Consider the following 25,221-nt stretch of genomic DNA (forward strand, 5'->3'; position numbering starts at 1 on the left):
AACTTTATATATTATATTAAAAGAATGATAGTGAAGCATGAGGTCATCCAAAGTGTCATATAGAGAAAATACTACTTCGCACTTTAAAGGCAATTTTTTTTATCTTATGACAAAATATAATCTATATCTATATTATAGATTTGTATAGATAATTTGTAATGCTAAGAGTACATCTGAAATCGAAACCTAAAATACACAATTTTTAATATCTTATTAGATTATATCATTTCAAAATTTTTGTATATATTTGAATTGAAAGACAAAAATATTTGAATTAATTTAAAAAATAAAATAAATTATTCTCTCTTATAGGCGGACATAACTGGTAGTTTCCTAAAAACAAAAGAGGCCTGAACCAACCTTTTCATTCCGAGGACTTATTGGGCCTCTAAGAGCCATTGGCCCAAAATACTCTGCGGGTCGGGTACTTTGGGATTCTCCCGCAACATATACTAGTGTTTATATCTTCTTCCCGCGCTCATTTTGAAACCTCCCCCTTTTCTTTTTTGCGTCTTCCAATTCCTCCTAGGGTTTGGCCAATTCTTCTTCATACTCCATTTCTGCGTTAGTAGCCAAATATTTCCACATTGTCACAACAAAATGAGCGCTCCAATGGAAATCTCCATGGTCAACGCTCCTGAAGTCAACACCAGCGAGCAAAACGGCATCGTTCCGGATCCTCCTCCACCTCCGTCACTCACATTGCCTGAAGAAAAAGTTCTTGTTTCAGGTTCTCCACAATATTATACATTTGTAATATTCTACCTTGTGGAATTAATTTTGTTTAAGGATTTGGATAGTTTTTCTTTTTGCCCAAAAGTTTAATTTTTTGTAATTGTAGTTGAAGTTTGTTTGAAGCCTTCAAGTACAGCTCGCATTGATGATGTTACGTTAGCTGTTGAGAGGTATGTAAATTTTCAACATTTATGTCTCGGTGTCTTTGGGTGCTGTGAATGACTTCTCTTACTTTTGAATGTACTAAATATCAATGTTGAAGTATGTAATTGAAAATAATGCAACTAAATGGGATAAAAAGGAGGTTATCTTGTGCACTAAGTGCTCCTAGTCCAGTATAGGGTTAGAGGATAATTGCAGTATACCATATGCAGATTGCTGAGGTCATTTCCACACAATTAAGTGATAATGCGAGCGGAGGAAAAAAATAGATTATTTCTTTTCGTTTGCCTATGCCTTGGTGGGTAGAGTTACCCGTAGCAGGTACCTGGTGGAATAGTCGAGGTGGGTACAAGTTGGCCTGGACACATGTCACAAAAATAATTAAATGTCAAGTTTGATTAGTTGAGTATAATGTTAGTCGTGATGCTATGCTAAGATGAGGCTTACTGTTGCTAGAGATTTGCTTGTTACTAGGAAATATAGAGAGAATCTAGTGTTAGAGGAACTCAAATTATTGAATATCAGGATGCAATAGGTCCTAATAGAGCTTAATTGGATGATGATAATTCATATGCTGACTGCAACTAGCTGCAATTGAGGCATATATGTTGTTAATGTTGTATTTGACGTCTCTGGGAATTGTTAAGGTGCATGCTGTTTCATATGAACACTATTTATGGCTAAGGTTACTTTTTCTTATTTTGAATTCTCAGTCAAATTTGCTTATTTGGTTTATTTGGGAAAATCATTTTGTACAGAATGCTGGAAAAGAGGAGCATGAGCTACGAGGATGGTCCAATTCCAATTCCAATTGATGATCTCTTTCTTGCTGAAAATGTTCAGCACATATGTGTTTGTGACACAGGTATAAAATATTCAGTCGCTTTGGCCTTCTGTTTGTGTAGCAGAAAGAAGCAAACTAATGTTTACCAAGCTTATTTTTGGGTATTAATGCGCTGCTACATTGTTTCTTTTGTAGATGTGTGGGTGGAGAACCGAGATATTCTTCTGTTCTGGCAAGTAAAACCAGTTGTTCATGTATTCCAGGTCTGCTTCTTTTCTAAAGCTACCTAAAGTCCCAAGCCATTTGGGCATCCCTATTTTCTATCCTAGCTTGATGATATAGAAACTTGATGAAAGGATTCTTCAAGACACACAAAAGTTGCTAGAAACTTGTGCCCATATTGGATATATATTGAATTTGGTACTCCTACCTGAGCCCAATGTAACATACGATTCATGTGTGCGTATGTTGTAGCTATCATTCGTGTAACTGCTTGTATGAAAGGGTTATATGATGTCCTGTTATTCATAAATCCTGCCAAGTAAAATAGAATAAACCAGAAAAGAAGTGAAAGAGAAATTGGAGGTTGGTGTGAGAATAGCTAACACAGTCAACATGTGCACCTAATCGATTAGAGTTGACGTGTCCAATTTTTTGACCTCCCCAATTTGAATTTGATTTGGAGATTTTCATTTCTCAGCTTAGTGAGGAAGGACCATGTGAAGAGTTGAGTGGGGATGGCCAGCTTTCTACATTTAATGAATGGATTCTTCCCGCAAAGGAATTTAATGGAATGTGGGAAAGGTGTGTCGCTCGCTAGCTTAAAAAACTAGATGTTTCTTCAAGGAATACATATGTGATTTATCATTTCATTTCTACAGCTTAATATATGAATCTGGTCTCAAGCAGAGATTGTTGCGATATGCAGCAAGTGCTTTGCTGTTTACCGAAAAGGGAGTTAATCCATTCCTAGTATCTTGGAATCGGTAAGAAACTTGTTTTCCCGATTCACAAATATTTATGAGGCCAAGCTTTGCCTATAAACCTTGTCTGTGCTTATGATATGTTCATTCTGCCTTGCATTCTTGTCTTGGTGAGTTTCGAATAACCAGTTTAAGTGAAGCTTAGTTGGAGTTTTTGATGCACTTTTGGCACTTGTACAAAATCCGGATTGTTTGGTAGCCGTTTGCATATTGAATGCACCGTAGGATCACACATGCTTCATGAAATTGCTAATTAGAATCTCTTCAACATAAGTATTTCAGATCCCAATCTTGCATATGGTTGTTGCCACACTTGTTGTTTCATTAGGGTGCTTATTAATCACAAAAAGCCCTAATGAAACAACATACTCATTAGTGTACAGGTTTATTGTGCCTATCGATGTCAACTTACTCCTTATGGATGCATAATTGAGGATCTAAATTGTAACTTGATAACATTTTGAAGTTCTATTGTGCAAAGGATCAGTATTCTGTAGGTTTATCCAAGCTTGCTTCAAGATTTTGACTCGATGTGGTAATAACACGTTTGATAGATTTGGTTTTATTGATTATGAGTGCATGTTCAGTTCTCACTTATTTCCACGTTGGTCTGCTCTAATGAGCTCTTGTTGAATGCATATGGACCAAAAACAACAAATATTTTGGTTTAGGCTCTCTACTTTTTGGTATACTGCTTGTATATGGAAATGTCCCAACTCGATACAATTATTTACCTTATGAGAAAAATAAAGGCCTTAGGTAAAAAAATAATTAGCTTCAATCACTTACTCTCTCTGTCCTAATTTATGTGAGGTTGTTTGACTGGGCTCAGAGTTTAAGAAAGAACGAAAGACTTTTGAAACTTGTGGAGTAAAACATTTCGTAGATATTTTTGTGGCTATAAATCATCTCATTCAAGGAAAAATGAGAACTTTAAAGTTAAATTGTTTCTAAATATAGCAAGTGCCATTCTTTTGGAGATAGACTAAAAAAGACAGTATCACATAAATTGAGACGGGGGAGTATTTCCAATGCTTTTCTAATGCTACCTTTGTTTCTACATTATTTATTTTTGACAAAATCCTGGTAATTGTATGAGAAATAATAATTTTATTCTAGAAACTGTCTACTGCATTACGGATGTGAAGGAATTGGAATCGTTGGAAGCAGGATTTATCCCATCCCAGGATATTGTTAGTATGCAAAATTTGAGGATTTGTTTTACTAAAGGTAGACCGTCAAATTTGTTTATGAAGTTTGAATATCTTGTTAGGTTACATAATATCAAATTTTGAGGCTATCCTATTATCACAAACCCTATCACGACTCTTATATCTTCCAAGCAAAATAATAATTAGAGATGATACTGACAAGTCAGAGTGAGATTTTTCTTAAATGTGGGATTTGACATTTTAGAACTAATACAAATGGACACAACAAACTGCTGTACACAAGAAATAACTAACTTGATCAGGTATATAAATTAGAGAAGAAAGATAGGCAAAAGAGGCAAAAAAGGAAAAACAAACAAAAAAAAATCACGGGATAATGGATGTAGATAGTGGGAAATAAGAGCCAAATAGTAATATGCGGCATTATCAAACACAAAAAGCAAAAAAGCACTTTGAAGTTTGTTGGAGCTTTAAGGGCAAGCACAATGAGTTTTGATTAAGAAAGATGCAAATCAAGAGAATAATGAAAAAGTAATATATGTAATACATTAATAGTGGGCAGAAGAGTTGAAAAAATTATTGTTAGGTTAGGTGAACTAGTTATTGTTTAGTGTTGTTTTCTCTAAAGCATAGCCCATAGGTGATGAGACATACTCCTTAAACGACTTGGTTCTTGAATTAAAATGCTGCCTAAGAACGCAAAGTGCTCATCCTATTATGCATCTAGCTTCAGGGTTAAGCGCTCGTTAAACGACCCTTTGACACCACTAGAAACATGATTATTTTACTAACCTTATTTTTCTGGCTAGCGAGGTAGTTATAACAGTATTATCAGAAGAAATGTGAGAGGGTTTCATATAACTCTAGGAAGTTCATCTTCTAGCTATTAACTTGTTCTTCATCCGTTATTATGAAGAAGAATTCATCAAGTGTGAGATTGTTCACCCACAAATATGGAACATGAGCTGGGTTTAGACCGTCGTGAGACTGATTAGTGTTACCCTACTGAATATAATGTTGCAATAGTAATTCAACTTAGTACGAGCCGAATCATTGATTCGCACAATTGGTCATCACTGATTGGTTAAAAAGCTAGTGGCACGAAGCTACCTGCGCGGATTATGACTGAACGCCTTTAACTTAGAATGCGGTCTAGAAGTAATGCATGCGCATGGTGTCCACATATTGACCCCCCCAGTAGGGGCCTCTGGCCCAAAGGGCACGTGATATTGGCAAAGTTATCACGGTAGAAGGATCGCACTGACTGCTTTGAAGTACAATTTCCATCAAGAGGCGAGTTGAATCCTTTATAGACGACTTGAATACACGAGGTGTATTTAAATTTAGAGTAGTGCTGCCATGATCCACTAAGATTTAGCCTTGCCACTCCAATTCGTCTACCCTCTATTCCAATCAATTTTAACCATTTTCTAAAGGCGGTTTATTCCTTATTTTATGATAAATAGGCACAAAGTTTTGGAAGATCGAATAAGTCCAACAAATCATACAGAGCGTATGCTCCCTTTAAAATTGACATCCACACATGGCACACAACTAAATGCATGGATGCTAAGGTTAAGGCACGTTTTCTTTTGGGGTGTCAAGTGGCTTATGACTCGTGACATGTCAAGGACAACGTTAATGCCTAGTGTCGAGTGCAAGGCTAATGCCCAATGACATGTCAAGTACTAGCCGCATGCAACGACAATGTCACAACTAAAGGTTTTTCGGGTTGTCTAGTGCAAGGCTAATGCCTAGTGACATGTCAAGTGGTGATGGTGGTTGGTAGTGGTGGTGGCTGTGATGTAGGAGGTAGTTGGTAGTAGTGGTGCTGGTGATAGTTGTGGTGATGGTGGTTGGTAGTGGTGATAATTGTGATAGTGGAGATGGATGGTGCAATTGTGATTGACGATGGTGGTTGGTCATGGAGGTAGTTGGAAGTGGTGATGGTGGTTGGCAGTGTGCACCATGCAGTAGGGTGCCTGCTTCCCGACTCGTCTGCTATTATAGTCGTATTCTAATCAACACATTTTGGCTTATCTATTCCCAACTTTCCAACAATCTAGTTCACAATATCACACTTCTCATATTCATGCTTCTCTCCCCAACTTTATATATTTTTTTCACTAATTTTACATAATTTTAACCTATTGTTTAATTAATTTTAGTGCATTTTTTGTATTTCATTTTTATGTTATTTTGTTACTTTTTTTGCACAAATGCATGCTCATATATGTGTTTTTAAATTATTTGATGTGCTGGAAAATTTGTCACATTTTTTTTCTTTTTTTTTTTGATTTCTTATTATTTTATATTATTGTATTATATAAATATTTGATAATAATATCTATATCTATATATTATTAAAAGGAGAGAAAAAAGCCCTCTCCTTAAGCCAAGAGGCAAAAGCACATTATTAAGACAAGTGGCATAACCACAAAAAGCCAAGTGGCATTATTAAGAAAAAATTAACTACCATTTTAACTAAAAAACCCTTTTTAAACTTTGAATTAATTGGTTGCTCTATTTGAATTAATAAATATAGATATCTTATAATTAATTATATTAAAAAAATGAAAGTATAAAAAAATAACTACTCATTCAAATTGTGGAGTTGTTTCAAGTTGGAGTTTTAAAGTTATTTCAAAATTAAAAAACTAAAAATAAGAAAAAATTAAATTAGCTACAATAAAAAAACGAAAATATTAATAATAATAAAAACTACTTATTCAAGTTGGAGAATAGTTTCAAGTTGGAGTTTTAAATTATTTTAAAATAAAAAACGAAAATAAAGAAATAAAGAATTGCCAATTCAAATTGGGGTATGGTTTCAATTTGGAGTTTTAAAATTATTTTAAAATAAAAATCGGAAATAAAGAAATAAAAAATTACCAATTTAAATTGGGGAGTAGTTTCTTTCTAATATAGTAGTCTATATATATATATACATACACACACACAAAAAGAGAAGTAAATAATTATATGATGCCAAGTGGTATCACCATGGGACACCAAGTATAGATTTTTAGGACAAAGCTCCAACTAAGTTGGTGTTTTAAAATTATTTTAAATAAAAACAAAATTGAAAAAAAATAAAAAATTGCAAATTCAAATTTGGGAGTAGTTTCAAGTTGGAGTTTTAAGACAAAATAAACTACCTTTCTAACTAAAAAATCTTTTGAATTTTAAATTTTGAATTAATTGGTTACTCTATTTGAATTAATAAATATAGATATCTTATAATTAGCTATAATAAAATCGAAAAAAAATTACCCATTCAAATTGGGAAGTAGTTTCAAGTTGGAGTTTTAAAAATATATTAAAAAAAATAAAAAAATAAAATTAGCTATAATAAAAAACGAAAATATATAAATAAAAGAAATACCCATTCAAATTGGGGAGTAGTTTCAAGTTGGAGTTTTAAAATTATTTTAAAATAAAAAACAAAAATAAAGAAATAAAAAAACTTTCAATTCAAATGAAAAATATAAAAAGTCAAGTGGCATTGTTAAGACAAAATATTTTTCAAGTGACATTCAAACTGGGGAGTAGTTTCAAGTTGGAGTTTTAAAATTATTTTAAAATTTTTTAGAAAAAATAAGAAAAAAATTAAATTAGCTATAGTAAAATTGAAAATATTAAAAACAAACAAAAAAAACTACCTATTCAAGTTAGGGAATAGTTTTGGTTACTCCCTTTCTAACTAAAAAACCTTTGAATTTTAAATTTTGAATTAATTGGTTACTCTATTTAAATTAATAAATAAAGATATCTTATAATTAACTATAATAAAAAAAGGAAAAAATACTACCTATTCAAATTGGGGAGTAGTTTCAAGTTAGAGTTTTACAAATATTTTAAAATAAAAAAACAAAAAAAAAGAATTGTTTTTAGCTATAATAAAAAAATGAAAACATATATAATAAAAAAGGAAAACAAATCTACTCATCAAGTTGGGGAGTAGTTTCAAGTTGAAGTTTTGCAAATGTTTTTTTTTTAAAATATATTAAATTAGCTATAATAAAAAAATGAAAATATATAATAAAAATTATCCATTCAAATCGTGGAGTAGTTTCAAGTTGGAGTTTTAGAATTATTTTAAAATAAAAAAACAAAATAAAAAAATAAAGAAACTTTCAATTCAATTAAAAAATAAAAGATAAATAAATAACACTCAAGAAAATTATCAATAGTACTAAGTACTTGCTAATACAATAATAAAAATAAAAAAGGATCAAACAATTTATTTGATTACTATATGATGTGTATCCTTTAATTTTGTATAGATTGTGTTATATTTTTGCACACTATATTAAATAATAAAATACAACTAATATTTATTAAGTTAATATGATATATTAGATCATAATTTTATAAGATTAATATTCTGTCAAATTATCCGCGCATCACGCGGGTTCTTATACTAGTATATATATATGGATACATTAAAAAATTTATGTAGCTTAGTTGTACCTCAGATTGTGCAATTTGGTGTTGTACACGACTAGTATGATTCTCTGGCCAAACTTTGTCTACTCATGTCATTTAGGGGTTTTCTTAAGACATATATAAGGGGAATATATGTGTTGAAGGCACCTCAAGGTACTTACTGCCAGGCAGGGGCATGCATGTATTGGGGAAAGTCAGCATGCAACATAGTTATTTGGTGCCATGCATAGACAAGTCGTTATATGTTGTTGGTGTTGTCCCCTGGGGCTAAGCTCATGACTTGCCAAATGTTGTGTGTCTGTGTGCGGAACTCGAGGTGCCTTCTTTGCTTCGGTGGGATCTTATAGGATAGCCTATTGGGGTGGAGTAGGGTGGTGTGGGATGAGAAACTAGTGTAACTCGTGTCTGACGAGACTTGCTTTGACTTTGCAACATTGGCATTGGTGGCAACACATGGCATCTATATGCTGACCATTGTGGTTGGTGTTTGACGTGCATTGGTGAGGCATGTGTACGCATGCCATTTGAGTGATGTTTTGCTTGTGTGGATATGTTGGATCCCTACTTGAGCAGCAATGCTCTAACCTACATGCCATCTCAATCATGACACAAAAAGACAAGTTAGGCTTGTTCGGAAGTCGGTTTTTCTTGTGTTGCATACCTTATGCCCAGACATTATCAGGTACAATCAGTTTCCATTCGGCCCTCGCATTCCATGTGCACGGTGAATCAAATGCTGCAGTTTTGTCCCTCATCTTCCTCGCTCCGGCGTGTAATGGCATGGTCCATGGCTAGTTGTTGAGACTCTTGGACTTGGTAAATGCAATGGGCATGAGGTCTTTATTTACTCCTATCTGCCCAAAAGATGCTCCGCATGAACGATAGTCGTGCTCGTTTTGGACTTGGCCGTGCCTTTGGGTTGGTTAGACTCTTGTAATGCTGACTTCAACGAGGAATGCTACATGATTGATCCTGCCAGTAGTCATATTCTATGTATAAAATCGATTAAACCTTGGTCATTGATTTTATTTTGAAATTTCCCTTCCATGCCTGAATATATTGTTTATTTGTTGTGAATTTTTGTATAGCTTATCTCAATATGCCAAGATTTGTGAAAGAAAGATTATTTACAAACATTTTGAAACATGTTGAATACATGTCATATATCAGGTTTGTAACATTGAGACATTAACACATTGACAGTGTGTTGACTTCATTATCCCATACGTGAAAGGATTACCAATTAACTTATAGAGCCTAATATGAAGAGGATTGTTTACTTTTTCTTTTAAAAGTGTCAGAATTTCTTGGAATAAGTACCATAAATAAGTGAGGAGCTACAAGAGAAAGTGGAAGTCAAGCAAGCGGCATACTTGACGCTTATAGAGAGCATGGATGAGGATGCAGAGAGGATGAACATGGAGGGGTATAGGACGGCTAAGAAAGAGGCAAAGTTAGCGGTTACTGCGGCTAAGACTGTGGCGTTTGGGCGTTTGTATGAAGAGCTTGGGGCCAAAGGCGGGGACAAGAAGTTATATAGGCTAGCCAAGGTGAGAGAGAGGAAGGCTCGTGATCTGGATCAAGTTAAGTGTATCAAAGAGGAAGGTAGAGTTTTGATGGAAGAGGCTCAGATTAGACGAAGATGGCAGGCATATTTCCATAAACTCCTTAACGAAGAGCGACTTGGAGCACTCCGAGATGCGCAGAGATTTCGGGTATTGTGGGCGCATAAGAGTAGAGGAGGTAGAGAGGGCTATGCGTAAGATGCACATGGGTAGAGCTACCGGGCCAGATGAAATACCTGTGGAATTTGGAAGAATGCGGGTAAAGTAGGTTTGGAGTGGCTCACTAGGCTGTTCAATGTCATTTTTAGGACCAAGAAGATGCCCGATGAATGGAGGTGGAGTATGATGATTTCTCTGTATAAAAACAAATGTGATATCCAAAGTTGCAATAATTATAGGAGGATTAAGCTGGTAAGACATACTATGAAAGTTTGGGAGAGGGTGGTTGAAGTAAGGGTGAGGACCAGTGTGTCCATTTCTGAGAACCAGTTCGGTTTCATGCCGGGGCGTTCTACTATGGAAGCCATTCACATTGTGAGGAGATTGGTGGAGCGGTATAGAGAGATAAAGGATTTGCACATGGTGTTCATTGACCTAGAGAAAGCATATGACAAAAGCCCGCGAGAGGTGCTCTGGCGATGCTTGGAGGCTAAAGGGGTCCCAGTAGCCTACATTAGGGTGATTAAGGACATGTATGATGAAACTAAGACTCGGGTTAGGGCAGCGGGAGGAGACTCAGAACACTTTCCGGCAGTGTTGTGAAGAGCGTGAAGCGAGGAAAAGCAACAACCCCCATTTTGCTTAAAGTGAGAAGCGAGAAGCGAAGCGCTCACTTTTTTGAAGTGAAGCGGAATTTAAAAATAAAATAAAAAAATAAATACTGCATAGACAACACATGTAATTGTAAGCAGATGTTCAATACTTCAATGTAAAAACTAAAGAGTAGCATTGAGGCGTCGTTAGTGTACTCATCTGAAACAAACAACTTCTTCAAATTGCTTTTTTGCTCATACATCCTATGCAAAGTCAAGAAAGCGGTATCAAATCTTGTCTTTGCAGGTTTCACCAAGCTTCTTTGTTTAGTGAATCTCTTCATCATATTCAATAACAAAGGCCTTTGAACAATATAGAAATGTACTCTAATTGCCTGATTAAAGACTGAATTGAAGGGTCTTTCCTTGAAAATGTCACCGAAGATCAAATTAATGCAATGTGTTGCACACGGAGTCCAATAAACATTTTCACTGGCGTTGTCCGTGACAACTTGAACAACATTTTCTGCTCCAATAGAGTCTATTGTACTCTTGAACAAGGAGTACATTTTGGTTGAATCAGTCGAAGAGTCGCTTGCATCAACGGACTCAAGAAACATGCTTCCCTTAGGAGAATTCACCAAGATATTGATGATCATTTTTCCATTTCTTGCCGTCCACTTATCCATCATAATGGAACAACCAAACTTGTTCCATTCTACTTTGTGCTCCTCCACGATTTTGTTAGTCTCTTCCACCTCTTTTTTTAGATATGGACCTCTAACTTCATGATAAGTTGGGGGCTTCATTCCTGGACCATATTGGCCTACGACCTCAATAAAAGCAGAAAAAGTATCAGTATAATTAACACAATTAAAAGGAAGAGCTGCATCATACATCCACCACGCAAACATTGTAACTGCACGATCCCTCAAAATCGCTTTGGCATCAATTTGAGGATTATCATTTTTTCCTCCCTTATCTCCAGATTTTTGCGTGAAGTAACAATCCATAGGACCTTTGGTCTTGCCAGTAGATCCACAACCAGAAGACATTGTTTGCATCCTTCCCCGCTTTTGTGATTTTGATGGAAGCGACGAAGCATCGTCACCTTCTTCTATTTCATCATTGTCTTCATCAAGATTATACAATTCTTGTTCATGAATCATTTGAGTCTTTAACTCTTTTTTTTTTGAAGGAATGCTTTCAATTCTTCCTTCACATACGACAAAACTTTAAAACAAGATGCGACATTTGGATCACCACCGATTAGATGCGCTTTTTGACGATAGATTCCCCCATTTGAAATCTTGTCACAAAAAAGACATCTAATTGCCATCTTGTTGGTCTCGCTAACTCTTGTAGAGTAAGCCCAAGCCGGATCTTTCCTATCTTCTTTTGGTGCCATTAAAAGAACAACTACATAACACATAAGAAAAGCAATAAGAACTAAGAATAAAGGATATAAAAATAAGAGGACGGGCAGTATGGTTCTGTTAAAAACTGGGCAGCATAAAAACAATGAAAGAAAAACTCAACGAAGAGGAGAAGACTGAGAAAGAAGAACCGAAGGTAAAAAAAAAAATTCGCCAGCATTTCGCTGCTATTTGGATGTTGAAACAGTGAAAGAAAAAGAAGAAGAAGAAGGAATATCATTACATACCTGTTGCTGCTGAATCTCTATTGAAGGCTTGAAGTTGAAGAACCCTACTCGCCTCTTTAGACTCTCAGATGCTCCGATGGTCGTGTTTTAATAAAAAAGCACTGAAAACCCTTCATTTTTAATTAAACAGCCTGTCACCTGCTTAAAACAAAGAAGCGTTCGCTTGCATTGCTTCGCTTCGCTTGGTCGCTTCCCGCTTCTACCTGAGTCGCTTCACATGGCAGAAACGGGTAAAGGGTCGCTTCGCTTCTCGCTTTAAGCGAGGAAGCGACCGCTTTTCACAACCCTCCTTTCCGGTTATGATGGGGTTGCCAGGGATCAACTCTTAGTCCATTCCTATTTTCCTTGGTGATGGACGCATTGACGAGACACATTCAAGGTGAGTTGTCATGGTGTATGTTATTTGCTGATGACATAATTTTAATTGACGAGACGTGGGGTGGTGTTAATGAGAGGCCGGAGGTTTGGAGGCAGACCCTAGAGTCTAAGGGTTTCAAGTTGAGCAGGACCAAGACGGAATACTTGGAGTGCAAGTTCAACAACGGTACCCAGGAAGGGGATATGAAGGTGAGGCTTGATACGCAAGTCATCCCCAAGAGAGATAGTTTCAAGTATCTTGGATCTATAATACAAGGTAACAGGGAGATTGATGAAGATGTCACGCATCGTATCGGAACAGGATGGATGAAGTGAAGGCTCGCTTCCGGTGTCTTGTGTGATAAGAATGTGCCGCTGAGACTTAAAGGTAAGTTCTACAAGGTTGTAGTTAGACCGACTATGTTGTATGGAGCAGACTGTTGGCCGGCCAAGAACTCTCATACCCAGAAACTAAAAGTAGCTGAGATGAGGATGTTGAGGTGGATGTGTGGGCATACCCGGTTGGATAAGATTATAAATGAAGTTATTCGGGAAAAGGTGGAAGTGGCCCCTGTGGAGGATAAGATGCGAGAGGTGAGGTTGAGATAGTTCGGGCATGTTAAGAGGAGAAGTATAAAAGCCCCAGTTAGAAGGTGCGAGCGGTTAGTCTCGGTGGGTAGCAGGAGGGCTAGAGGTTGGCCTAACAAGTCTTGGGGATAGGTTATTAGGCGGGACATGGCGCAGCTGGAGCTGACTGAGGACATGGTCCTAGACAGGAGGATGTGAAGGTCAAAAATTGTGGTAGAAGGTTCGTAGGTAGTCGAGCGTTTCTCTTTGTCTTACTCAGTTCGCTAGCATTAATGTTAGTATGATATCCTTTTATCCATATATGGCTATTACTACCTAGAGTTTGATTGCATTCTTGGATTCAATCTTATTTCATCTTGTTGTTGTTCCTACTTGTTGCAATTATCTTTTCTTTTTCAGTCGTTCTCTAGCCGAGGGTTTATCGGAAACATCCTCTCTGCCCTTCCAAGGGTAGGGGTAAGGCTACCCTCCCCATACCCTACTTGTGGGAAACTACTGGATTTTTTGTTGTTGTTGTTGTTGTTATTGTTGTTAAGTACCATAAATAAGTGGATGAACTGATGTCAAGCAGCTATGACAGTATAATCAAACTGTAAATCAAGACAAACTACTAGGCACAAACATGGGTACTCTAGTAATTCAGACATAAGATGTGAAAACTACATCGAGCAACAATTTGGTTGCGTATGTTTTTGAAAGTATATATGCATCAGTAAAACTAGTAAATTGGTCGAAGCACGAGCTCCCATCTTTAATGTGACAAATGGGTCAGAGTTCAGATAGCCTTGCTGCTCATTACTTCCTTTTCGTCCCATTTTGTTTGATCTAGTTGTTATTTAAGAGAGTCAAACATATTCTTCTTTGATAGTGATCTTTCTAATTCCTTTTAAGCAAATATTCATAGTTAATAGCATTTTCAGATATTTTCTATACCTATAATTTATTTGAAAAATTAATGTCCGTGTTGAACTGAAAATTATTCAAATCTACCTTTGTAAACATGAATTAGGTAGTTGGGGCTGAAGTAATCAGATATTGATTTTCTGGTTTTCTCTCCCACACAATTCGTTCTTTTATAGCTTTTATTACCTTAAGGATGTAGCAAAACTTATCTGTCCTTGATTGTGTTTCTTTTTCCAGTCCTGCATTTGGATACAGTTATCCAGTTTTCTCACTGATTTCTTTTCTAATGGTTTGTAGTATTATTCTTCTGCATGGACCTCCAGGAACGGGAAAGACATCTTTATGCAAAGCATTGGCGCAGAAGCTTTCCATACGCTTTAGCTCTAGGTTTGTACACAAGTAATGCTCTATTGGATGTTCCAGCACTTGGGTACTTTGCTGACCTCCTTTTTTCCTTTGGATTCATACTCGCATAAATCAGATACCCACAGAGCCAATTGGTCGAAGTCAATGCACATTCATTGTTCAGTAAATGGTTTTCTGAAAGTGGCAAGCTGGTATGTTTCATAGTACACTTTGAGATAACTATTCAGGTCTTGACACCTATCTACACTGGGTCAAGCTTGGCCTTGGAGATGAATTTGAAATCCATACATTTAAATCTACACAATTTAAGAACCATTTTGTTTGTTGGAAAGGAAAATTGTGCTGAGGATTTGAGATCCTGCTTTATCCATTTATTAGACTAATAGAAAATTACCATAACTTGACTATCATAAGATATTCTCAGTTACATCATAGTCTGAGGGAGAAACTGCCGAACTGTATAAGTTACAGACTTCAAGTCTTCACAATGCTGAAACCAAGAGAGTTTTTTGTTGTTGTGTGATAATGGTGGTGTGCGGGCAGCTTGCACGCACCTCGACCGGCACAAGTACGGGTAACTCTGCCCCTCAAGGTTTAGGCCGAGGGGAAGAAATCACCTAGTGTTTTTTATCTCCGCTGGGATTGAACCTGAGACCTCATGGTTCTCCTCCCACTTCATTGACTACCAGGCCACACCCAAGAGAAGATATTCTTTATATTGGCTTCTTATCTTTGATGCAATTTGCTGGCATAGGGCAGAGAATGAGTCCATGGAGGACAATGAATTTGAAGAGCATGCAGCACTAGTTTGGAATAGTTGGTTGATGAGATTGGATATTTGTGGATTCTGTTTTGGTGCTTGAAAATGAATTTTGCTGAAACTTCAACTCCACGATTACATTACAAGTTCATACTCTCTAATGCTGGTCTAGTTAATTGCAATAATGGAGTCCACATGCGCACGTCGCAAGAGACTGACCCACGGTCAAGATCATTGATAGTTTTACTAACACTCAAAGAGCCAAGTTGGCAGTCGAATTAGGGGTCTTTTAGTTCACATACTAGTTATGTGGGAATTATCATATAAGGATTGTCCATACGGTGAATAATAATGAAGCGGTTGTTATGGGGTAAATAATATTTTAGGGAATTTTGTGCCTTGAATCTATGAATAATAATGTAGGATTGTTATGTAAGGATTACTTTAAGGGCATCTATATCTTTAAATATTTTTATTCTCATATGATCAACTTTGTTTGGAATTGAGACATAATAGTTGTTGTTGTTATTGCTAATATGTGTAATCTTATTCCATTCTATCGACATAACTAATACGTAGATTCTTGCATATCTGAGTGCGGGGTTTATTTAATAACACCAACCAAATGCTGGCATTACTTTGAGGGGATTGTTTTTCTTATTAGGCCAACCAAATGACCCCTTAGTGTTTTAAAGTTTTCAGGTTAAGCTGCATCTATCAACTTATTGTCTTCGTTGGTCATTCTTGTATTGCATGGGCTGCATTATTCGCAAGCAGTCAACTATGAAGATGAAGGTGTCTCTTAGTGCTAAGATTGTTCTCCGGAAAAGGAAAATGCTGTTACAGACTTCCATAATGTCATTGACTACAATATTTTCTTATATTATTATGAGACAAGACTTGTTATCTAATCTGTCAGCTGAAGTACTCAGAACAGAAACTAAAATTTTGTCAAAGCAAAAGCAAAAGTATATAAGAGTGTTGAAAAGCCCTGATATATTCTGCAATGCAGTTCTACTTCCTAATCATGTTAGTCACTAGAACATGGGACCACCAAGAAGTTTGTTTGGTAATTTGATGTCCTCCATTCTGTTTATCTCCACCTTCCTATCTCCAATGTTGCACTAGTTTGCCCATTTGATTCTTTGGTAGACAGCTCTATTTTGACACCTTTGTGCTCCACTTCAGCTAAGTGGCTTACATCCTTATTTCAACCTTAGGTTGCAAAGCTGTTCTCGAAAATCCAAGAAATGGTAGAGGAAGAAAACAATCTGGTATTTGTCCTGATTGGTGAGAATTACAATAAATGAACAATTCAGTTATACTGGTGAATTATTTATTTATCGTTTAGCATAATAACTCTTTGCCCATATTTTTCCAGATGAAGTTGAAAGCCTTGCTGCTGCTAGAAAAGCTGCTTTGTCTGGATCTGAACCTTCAGATTCTATCCGGGTACCATAATCTTTATATTACTCACCAAAATTAAAACCTGTTAGGATTTCTTTTGTTAAAGAACAAATGTGTTTTCTTGATAAAGCTGCATATCTATTTGTCGTTTGACACATGATATATCTTCTCAGGTAGTGAATGCTCTGTTGACCCAACTTGACAAGTTGAAGTCTGCACCAAATGTCATAATTCTCACTACATCCAACATCACTGCTGCTATTGGTATGCCTACCATTAAATTCAGATGCCATATGAGGACAGTTCATTGGAGCCTCTTCATCCTAATGTTGATAGTTTAACAGTAAAGTTATGGATATAATTCAGATATTTTAGATCTATGCATTGGCTAGAGAATCTTGCATTTCCATTATCTAGGGAGTAGGGTCCAACACTGATCATATGGCCATAATAATTATCGTGTCCTAGTGGTCAATGAAGTGGGTGAGAACCATGAGGTCTCAGGTTCAAATCCCAGCGGAGGCAAATACCAGGTGATTTCTTCCCATCTATCCAAGCCTTGGTGGATAGAGTTACCTGATACCTGTTGCTGGTGGGAGGTGGTAGGTATCCCGTGGAATTAGTCGAGGTGCGCGCAAGCTGGCCCGGACACTACGGTTATCAAAAAAAATAATTATCCTTTTTCATCCTCTCGAATTACATACATTACATTTTAGTAAGGATTTATGGGATTACTCTCTACTGGGAAAATTCTTTAGTCCGATGGGATAAAGCAGGAAATTGAATTACTAGTCCTGCTCCTACTCTCCAGTTTCCAGTCATACTTGGGGTTTTGATATGGGCCTTACTTCCTATCATAAGTTTCTATAATTGATCTTTGCCGTCATCCCAGTATTTATCTACCCAGAAAATTGTAAAGTTTGGTGCCTTCTTGTCAAAGTATAGTACATAATATGTCTTCTGCGAACTCCTGTTTAGTTTCAGGACTAGGTAGTTGAACCCATCCAGCTGATTGAAAGAGAGAAATATTTGAACAATATAATGTAAATGTCTTGTTTTCCAAGTATTCTACTGTAAGCAGTCGTGCCAGATAAAATATAAAATGCTATGTATTGCTTTGTTTTGACAGCAAAATTGCAAGCACAGTAACTCTGAGTTTCTTTTAATTGTATGAGATCATAATCGTGCAGAGGTCTAGTTTCTTGTTAATATATTAATGAGCAGTTTCAGTTTCTTCTTTTTTCATTAAGAAAAGCATATGTGCAGATCATCGTGCATGTATTTTTTCTTCCTAGTTTGAATCTTGTGTAATAGTAGTTAGGAAGCATTTTGGAATTTTCCTATCATCGTTTTCTTCTGCAATTAAAATTTAAAACTACTACAAACAGTTTGACATGTACTGCGTGTTTAACAAGCTAGTATGAATATAATGCTATTGGATCTTCATGTACATTAATGTAAGATGAAAATTTTGTTTTCATGAATAGTTACTGCTTATTAAACCGATGTTACCATTCAATTGGCTAGCATTTTCTTTTTACTTCTCTTTTTCTTTAATTAGCATTTTCCTTTTACTTCCCTTTTCCTCCCAGTGACATGCTTTGAACAGTATCCTGATCACACTTGCATATGTTTATTTAACCTAAAAATTGTATGCTTCATGAGATTGCAGATATAGCTTTTGTGGATCGTGCTGACATTAAGGCATATGTGGGACCACCAACTCTTCAAGCACGTTATGAGATACTAAGATCATGCTTGCAAGAGCTATTGCGTACTGGCGTCTTGTCAAATTCTCAGGTGCTGGTTGTTCTTGGATCATTTTTGAGTTGTTTTGATCCACTTGGATTATAGTGCACTAAATAATCTCTATGAAATGGCTGTAATATATGCAGGACGCTTACCATCTTCTTCCAAATTTTGCGGGTTTGAGGGAGAACCTGAGCATAGTTACAACTGAGTCTCAGATGTCATTACACCTTGGTAAACAACTCCTTGAAGCTGCAGAGGCATGTGAGGTAAAGATGTGCCCCTTGTATCCAGTCAAGTAAATTCAACAGCATCAATCACACAATGTTAATGCATGTCTATCTTTTAGGGAATGAGTGGAAGATCACTTAGAAAGCTACCATTCTTGGCGCACGCAGCACTTGCTAGTCCTTACAATTGTGAGCCTGGCAAATTTTTGCATGTAATGATGGAAACAGCTAAAAGAGAACGGTCAGAGCTCTCCGAGTGAGTTTTTTTCCCATTCGAAGTCAAAATCCTGCTTCTGTTACTAACCCTGTCACCAAGCTCACCTATAGAATAAATCGATGACTAGCACTGTTAAAATGCCGAGAGAAATTATCATATGGTCCTGAGACCGACAGAAGCAAGCTCTTTATTATCTCTTTTGGGAGAGGAAGGATTTCTGGGCAATGTGAATTATGTAACAACGATATATTTGAAGGCCATTACATCAATGATAGGTATTCTTGTATGTTGTAACATCAATTGCACTGGAGATGCATATATGAAAGTTAAGATGAAATATGTATATCACATCTACATCTCCATCAGATATTGGTAGATCTGGTCACTTGGGCCGATTAGCTTTCATTCATCAAGCACGGTTAAGAAGTTTTTATACTATCTGATTATGTCAGGCACTATGAACTTTGGAAAGTTGACATATCTGTTGAATTTTGATATCACCAGATTGTGGCAAATAAATGAGAAAGGCTTATTCGTTCTTAGCAAATAATCACAATTTTATTTGTTTAACTCTCTAAGTGGCGCTAGATGGTAATTAGGTTAAACAAATGAGTTTAAATCCTGTCAACTGCGGTGTAAAGAAATTTACTTAATTTTGTCACTTCAAAGATAATTGTATGTAGATGTTTACTCTATGTATGTGTTAGTAACATACGTGGAGTAACTTGGTGGAGTTGACCAAATTGCAACCAAACAAGCAAACCATATTCGAATGGAAGTGATAAACATACTAATTAATATCTTAACAAAATGGGATTAAAGAAGTAAACAAAGTGATAAACCTATCCTTTTGTTATCTTGTAAACTTGAGATTTGTTCCCACGATTATGTTTATTGCTTCAGCTAGGAAACTAAAAGAGAATCATGATACCAACCTGATCGCTTTCTGTCTTAGTTCTCAATGGTAAGTCTAATATTCCGAATCTAACAATGCACCTCCTCTTACTTCGTAGAGCTTAAAAGGTTGGATTAATTTGTTTGTCTTTCTTGTTCAGTGTTTTTCGTCCAAACCGAAGTGAAAGAGCTGTAAGGATCACTAAGCATGCCTAAGAATATGCCAATTTATGAGTGAAACTTGAAGTGAGGTTAATTATGTAATGACAATGTAAATAAACTTTATACTATGGAGATACCTAAAAGGTAACTACATTGGTTCTCGTGGTCCTCTATGTGCTTTGATAAAAATGTAGGAGGAGCTGGTTTTAGGTCCATCCATGACATAGACAAGGCCTTTGCAGCTAAGTCATGGTGAGTCCTTAGACCCAAAAACTCTCTATGAAGGGATTCTATTGAAGCTAAGTAACGTAATAGTATACATCTCGGTCATTCTCATATTTGGAGAAGAATGATGGATATCAAGATTGAGTCTGAGAAACATATTAAGTGGATACTTTTTAATGGAAGGGCCTCGTTCTGGTGGGATAACTGGTCAGAACATGGCTCCTTATCCAAGTTTATAAATGACCCTAATAAAGGAAAGGAGACAGTTATGGACTTCATTCATGAAGGTCAGTGGAACCTTTCTGCTCTTGAGAATGTTCTTCTTAGTTCCATTGCCAGGCTCTAAACTAGTTATGGACCATTACTAATGATGGTTCATTTTTTAGTAAATCCGCGTGGCATCTTTTCAAGCAATCTAGAAATGTTACCTTACTCTACTAGTAATATTTGATATAAAGGGTTCCCTTTCAAAATATCTTTCTTTATAATGAGATTAATTCATAACAGATTGCCTATTGGTGAGATCAGTATAAAATTTGGGTTTGTTGGTCCATTATGTGTTCTTGTTGTAAAGCTCCTAAATATGAAACCATTGAACATGTTTTCATTAGCGGTGATGGCGCATCATCTGCTTGGACTTGTTTGGTGGTGTTTGTGGTTTGAGAACTACCAATAGAGTGTGACAAACTCTTTCCAACTGGTGGTTAACAAAGCCCAAGAACAATGTTCACTCTTTTGTAATTCACTGCCTCCCATGTTTGATATGTTGGGAAATTTGGAAACAAAGATATGCTATTAGATATGGAAATTGAAAAGCTTCTGTTAAAAAACTTTTGCTCCAAATCCAGAACAGGATCTGCATTCTTATTAATGTGAAGTTCCCATTTTTGCCTATTTTTTCTGAGTGGAAACATTTGATCCATGCTGTGGAAAGATGCAAACCTTTACTAAAGGTTATCCCTGTCAAATGGTAACACTGATGGATGCAGCAAAGGAAATCCAGGCTTAGCAGGTGGAGGAGGATGCTTGAGAAATCACAATGAGGATCTAATTATAGCTTACTCCAATTTCTTTGGTTCATGTATTAATAATAATAATATGGCTGAAGCAAAGGCTATTCTAATTGTCTTAGAGTGGTGCATTGTCAATGGATACAAGGAGGTCAAAATTGAATCTGATTCTCTAGTCCTGATCAATGCTATAAACATTCACATATTAGAGAGCTAAGGCAGAAAGACTGTTTTATTTTCTCACATTGTTATAGGGAAGCTAATTGCACTGCAGACTCACTAGCTAACTGGAGTTTATATAAGAAGACTTATATTTTCTTTATGGGGTCTGACACTTTACCTATGAAGGTAAGAGCTGCTTTGAACATTGACAAATGTCAGTTATTCAACTTCAGAATTAGGACGAGAAAGAATTCCTTCTGTCGTTTAGCCATTTTCGTAATCCGTTTTGTTTAGATGGAAGGATTAATACCTTCTTCAAGCTTTTACTTTGGAGCACTTTATTTTATACTCCACTGGAAGGTGTTCCCCAGCTGTTGACTTAGGAGTTGCTTAGTTTAGATTTTCCAACTCCTCATGTAATGATATTTTATTTTAGAATTAATTTAAAAAATATCCAATGAATATAGACTAGCTCAGTTTAATAAAAAAAAGGTAACTACACGTTAGTGTATATAATATGCGACAGATAATTTGTTATAACACGTTAAATTACACAACTCTATAGGGTAGAATATGCTATGCTACGTGGCCGTCCAAAAGAAGGACACGTGGAATCTAAGGCGGGAGATAACTAAAACCGAAGACAATTGTCCTGTCTGTCACCGGAAAGAATAACACTCATAAAGATGCAATAAATACCCTCCGTCCGGTGGCATTTAATGGAGAATATTCCACAATATTTAGTGCGCTGTCCGTTACAGAGAATATGCCATTTATGTTCACCGTTACACCTTTTTCAATGACCCTCATAATTGATATTAAAGAAGGGCATGATCCTAGGACCTTGTTCCCTAGGTGTAACTATAAATAGTGAGTTCTGTTATCATTGTAAAGGAAAGGACTTTTCTGGAAAACTTACGCTATAATCGATTACATGCTTTATACAATTTTATTTTCTCGTTCCTTGGTTTCATCACTGTTGTGCCCGGAAGCTCTGCCCCCGAATTACTGTTTTTCATGTTTTTATCTTTATTTCAAGACTAAGTATTGTGTATTTCTTTAATTATTTTATTATTTCAGGATCAAATTAATTTACTTGTCTAGAAACCACGTATAAATTTAACTGTACCATTTTACGGGTAAACAGTTTGGCGCCCACCATGGGGCCTAGACAACCGTGTAATTAAGTTGACCCTTGCCTTTTTTACTAACGTATTTTGATTATTTGTCTTAATAAAAAATCATAAGAAATGGCATATAATGGTGTTAACAACACACACAATCCTGAGGTTCAAGGAGACCAGCCTCATCTCAAGGATTCAGTCAGTGACACCCACAATGAGGGAAACGATGCCTCGCCGGTCCACGATAGGCGGTACCCACGACATGTTCGGGAGGCAACTCCCGATGATGTTGAAGAGGAGTATGTTGTTGATGTGGTAAGGGTCCTACAAGAACAACAAGCGATCATTCTAGGCTACCTCACACAGCAGGATAAGGTTATGACAGAGTTGAAGCAGGCGCTGTCGGGGGCTTCAAATAATGCAAATAGACGGGGTCCAGTTCTGCCTGGCACTCCCGCGAATCAAACAACGCATAGGGTCGACAAAAATACCCCGATGGGCGAGGTTGGCTCCGATGGGGTTGGGGGGAGCGGATCCGGCCCCAATAACGAAAACGATCCCTTCAAGAATGAACTCTTACGATTTATGAGGGAAGTGAATGCCTGCATGGATCAAATCTCGGGCGCACCACCGGTTATGAAAAGTCCAGACTCAAAGAAGTATACTCAGTTGTCATACAAACCAAGCGCGACACCAGAATTAATCCCAAAGCAGTTTAAAATGCCCGACGTGCCAAAGTATGATGGAACTTCAAACCCTCAGGAGCATATTACCACCTATACAACGGCAATGAAGGGGAATGATTTAGCTCCTCACGAGATTGAATCCGTTTTGCTGAAGAAATTTGGAGAGACTCTCGCGAGAGGAGCCTTGACGTGGTATTCGATGTTACCCAAGCATTCCATAGATTCCTTTGAGATACTCGCAGATTATTTTATTAAGGCTCATGTTGGGGCCAGAAAAGTGCAGACCCGAAAGGCCGACATATTCAGAATTGCACAAGGAGAATCCGAGTTTCTGCGAGAGTTCGTTACCCGGTTCCAAAAGGAGAGAATGTTGCTCTCGACTGTTCCGGATGAATGGGCGGCTGAAGAATTCACCAAGGGTCTGAATCCGAGAAGTTCAGACGCTTCCCGAAAACTGAAGGAAAGCTTGCTTGAGTTTCAAGCAACGACATGGGCGGATGTCCACAACCGTTACGAGTTGAAGATAAGGATCGAATATGATCAGGTTGGCTTCCTGTCGTCGACAAAAGGACGAGAGAAGAACAGAGAAAAATCAAAAGACGATTTCGACACGGACATACGATTGAGGGGCCGGTTTTTTCCCTAGGAACGGACCGAAGGCCGCGGCAGAGGCTTCGGGTCAGTAGACAGGTTCGCCACCGATATAAGGACTAATTTCGGTCGGAACAATAGATCATTGCAGGACAAAGAAACGTCAAGTACGCGTGATCCTTCTTACCCGAGGTTGTCAGAATATAATTTCAACGTTAGTGTAATAGAGTTGGTGTCAGCTATGAGAAATATCAAAGAATCACGGTTCCCGAAACTGATGAGATCCGATCCCAGCCAGAGGGATCCCAACTTGTGGTGTGAATACCACGGGATGAATGGCCACCGGACTGGGGACTGTCGACATCTACGGGAAGAAGTGGCGACACTATTGAATAATGGGCATCTCAGAGAATTCTTAAGTGATCGGGCCAAGAACAATTACGGTCGCAACCGGGATAACGCTGAACCCTCGAAAGTAGGAGAAGATCATACGATCAACATGATCTTCGGGGGGAATGAAATCAATGGCGTCACCTTCTCGACAGCAAAAAAGACGAAAGTATTAATAACCCATGGCAAGAGACTCTGGGAAGATGCTGAAGACGACATCACTTTCACGGAGGAAGACGCAGACAGATTATTGCTGCCTCACAAAGATGCATTGGTAATTTCTTTAAATGTGCTAGACTTTAAACGTGTTCTAGTGGATCCCGGAAGTTCGGCCAATATCATACAATGGAGAGTATTTGAGAAAGCTAAACTCACCGGAAGCATCATTCCGGCCACAAAACTCCTCGTCGGATTCAACCTTGCGAGCGTGACAACCCGAGGAAAGATTTTGTTGCCCACGAACGCTGAAGGGGTGATGAAAATGACTCTTTTTGAAGTGTTGGATGGTGTCATGGGATATAATATTATTATGGGAAGACTATGGTTGCACGAGATGAGAGCTGTACCGTCAACGTATCATCAGTTACTGAAATTTTCAATGCCCAAAGGAATTAAACAGATAAGGGGTGACCAACCGGCGACAAGGGAGATGAATGCAATTTCGATCTCCAGTAGCAAAGGGAAGGAACACGCGTTATGGCAACTACAAGAACCGGTGCCCACTCCCGAATAGAATGAATTTAACCCGGGGGTAGAAGTGTCGAAATATTATCAGGTACCAAGGTATTTCCAGGTACCAGAAGAGAAGGATGCAACAAAATCCATGACGGAAGAGCTCAAGCAAGTTGCATTATTTAAAGAGTTCTTAGAAAGGAAATTCCACTTGGGGACATGATTGCACCCCGAGCTTAGGTCTGGCTTTATTGAATTTCTTAAATTTAATGCCGATTATTTTGCTTGGTTGCATGCAGACATGACAGGTATCCCAACGGAGGTGGTCGTACACAAGCTAAGTTTGGATCCTAACATCCCTCCGATAAGACAAAAGAAACGCCCTATTGCGGAGGTCAAGAATAAATTCGTCAAAGAAGAGGTAACTCGCTTACTCGATATCGGTTTGATCTGAGAGGTAAAG

General features: G+C 37.3%; 3 protein-coding genes across 3 annotated transcripts; all 3 read left to right on the forward strand.

The window, feature by feature from the left end:
• The first annotated feature begins 489 nt into the window (after window positions 1-489).
• LOC107828050 (pachytene checkpoint protein 2 homolog) lies at window positions 490-19,229 on the forward strand. The gene is made up of 14 exons (XM_016655296.2): window positions 490-730; window positions 842-905; window positions 1,656-1,762; window positions 1,877-1,944; window positions 2,382-2,485; window positions 2,563-2,667; window positions 14,411-14,500; window positions 14,595-14,670; window positions 16,460-16,529; window positions 16,621-16,691; window positions 16,820-16,910; window positions 18,319-18,446; window positions 18,542-18,664; window positions 18,745-19,229. The coding sequence occupies exons 1-14, from the start codon at window positions 601-603 to the stop codon at window positions 18,883-18,885; spliced, it is 1,368 nt and encodes a 455-aa protein (XP_016510782.1). The 5' UTR covers window positions 490-600; the 3' UTR covers window positions 18,886-19,229.
• A 3,979-nt stretch (window positions 19,230-23,208) lies between these two features.
• Window positions 23,209-23,751, forward strand: LOC142178178 (uncharacterized). The gene has a single exon (XM_075247507.1). The coding sequence runs from the start codon at window positions 23,209-23,211 to the stop codon at window positions 23,749-23,751; it is 543 nt and encodes a 180-aa protein (XP_075103608.1).
• A 186-nt stretch (window positions 23,752-23,937) lies between these two features.
• Window positions 23,938-25,063, forward strand: LOC142178179 (uncharacterized). The gene is made up of 2 exons (XM_075247508.1): window positions 23,938-24,360; window positions 25,058-25,063. The coding sequence occupies exons 1-2, from the start codon at window positions 23,938-23,940 to the stop codon at window positions 25,061-25,063; spliced, it is 429 nt and encodes a 142-aa protein (XP_075103609.1).
• The last annotated feature ends 158 nt before the right edge of the window (window positions 25,064-25,221 follow it).

The sequence above is a fragment of the Nicotiana tabacum genome, chromosome 24, assembly GCF_000715075.1.
Source record: "Nicotiana tabacum cultivar K326 chromosome 24, ASM71507v2, whole genome shotgun sequence".
In the NCBI taxonomy this organism is placed as follows: Eukaryota; Viridiplantae; Streptophyta; class Magnoliopsida; order Solanales; family Solanaceae; genus Nicotiana; species Nicotiana tabacum.

Bases quoted from the DNA above. Each gene is read 5' to 3' on its own strand.
- LOC107828050 (XM_016655296.2), top strand. From the start codon at position 601: ATGAGCGCTCCAATGGAAATCTCCATGGTCAACGCTCCTGAAGTCAAC. The intron at 14,671-16,459 runs GTATGTTTCATA...TTTCAACCTTAG, and splicing joins TTTCTGAAAGTGGCAAGCTG to GTTGCAAAGCTGTTCTCGAA. The intron at 18,447-18,541 runs GTGCTGGTTGTT...TAATATATGCAG, and splicing joins GCGTCTTGTCAAATTCTCAG to GACGCTTACCATCTTCTTCC.
- LOC142178179 (XM_075247508.1), top strand. From the start codon at position 23,938: ATGAGAAATATCAAAGAATCACGGTTCCCGAAACTGATGAGATCCGAT.
- LOC142178178 (XM_075247507.1), top strand. From the start codon at position 23,209: ATGAAGGGGAATGATTTAGCTCCTCACGAGATTGAATCCGTTTTGCTG.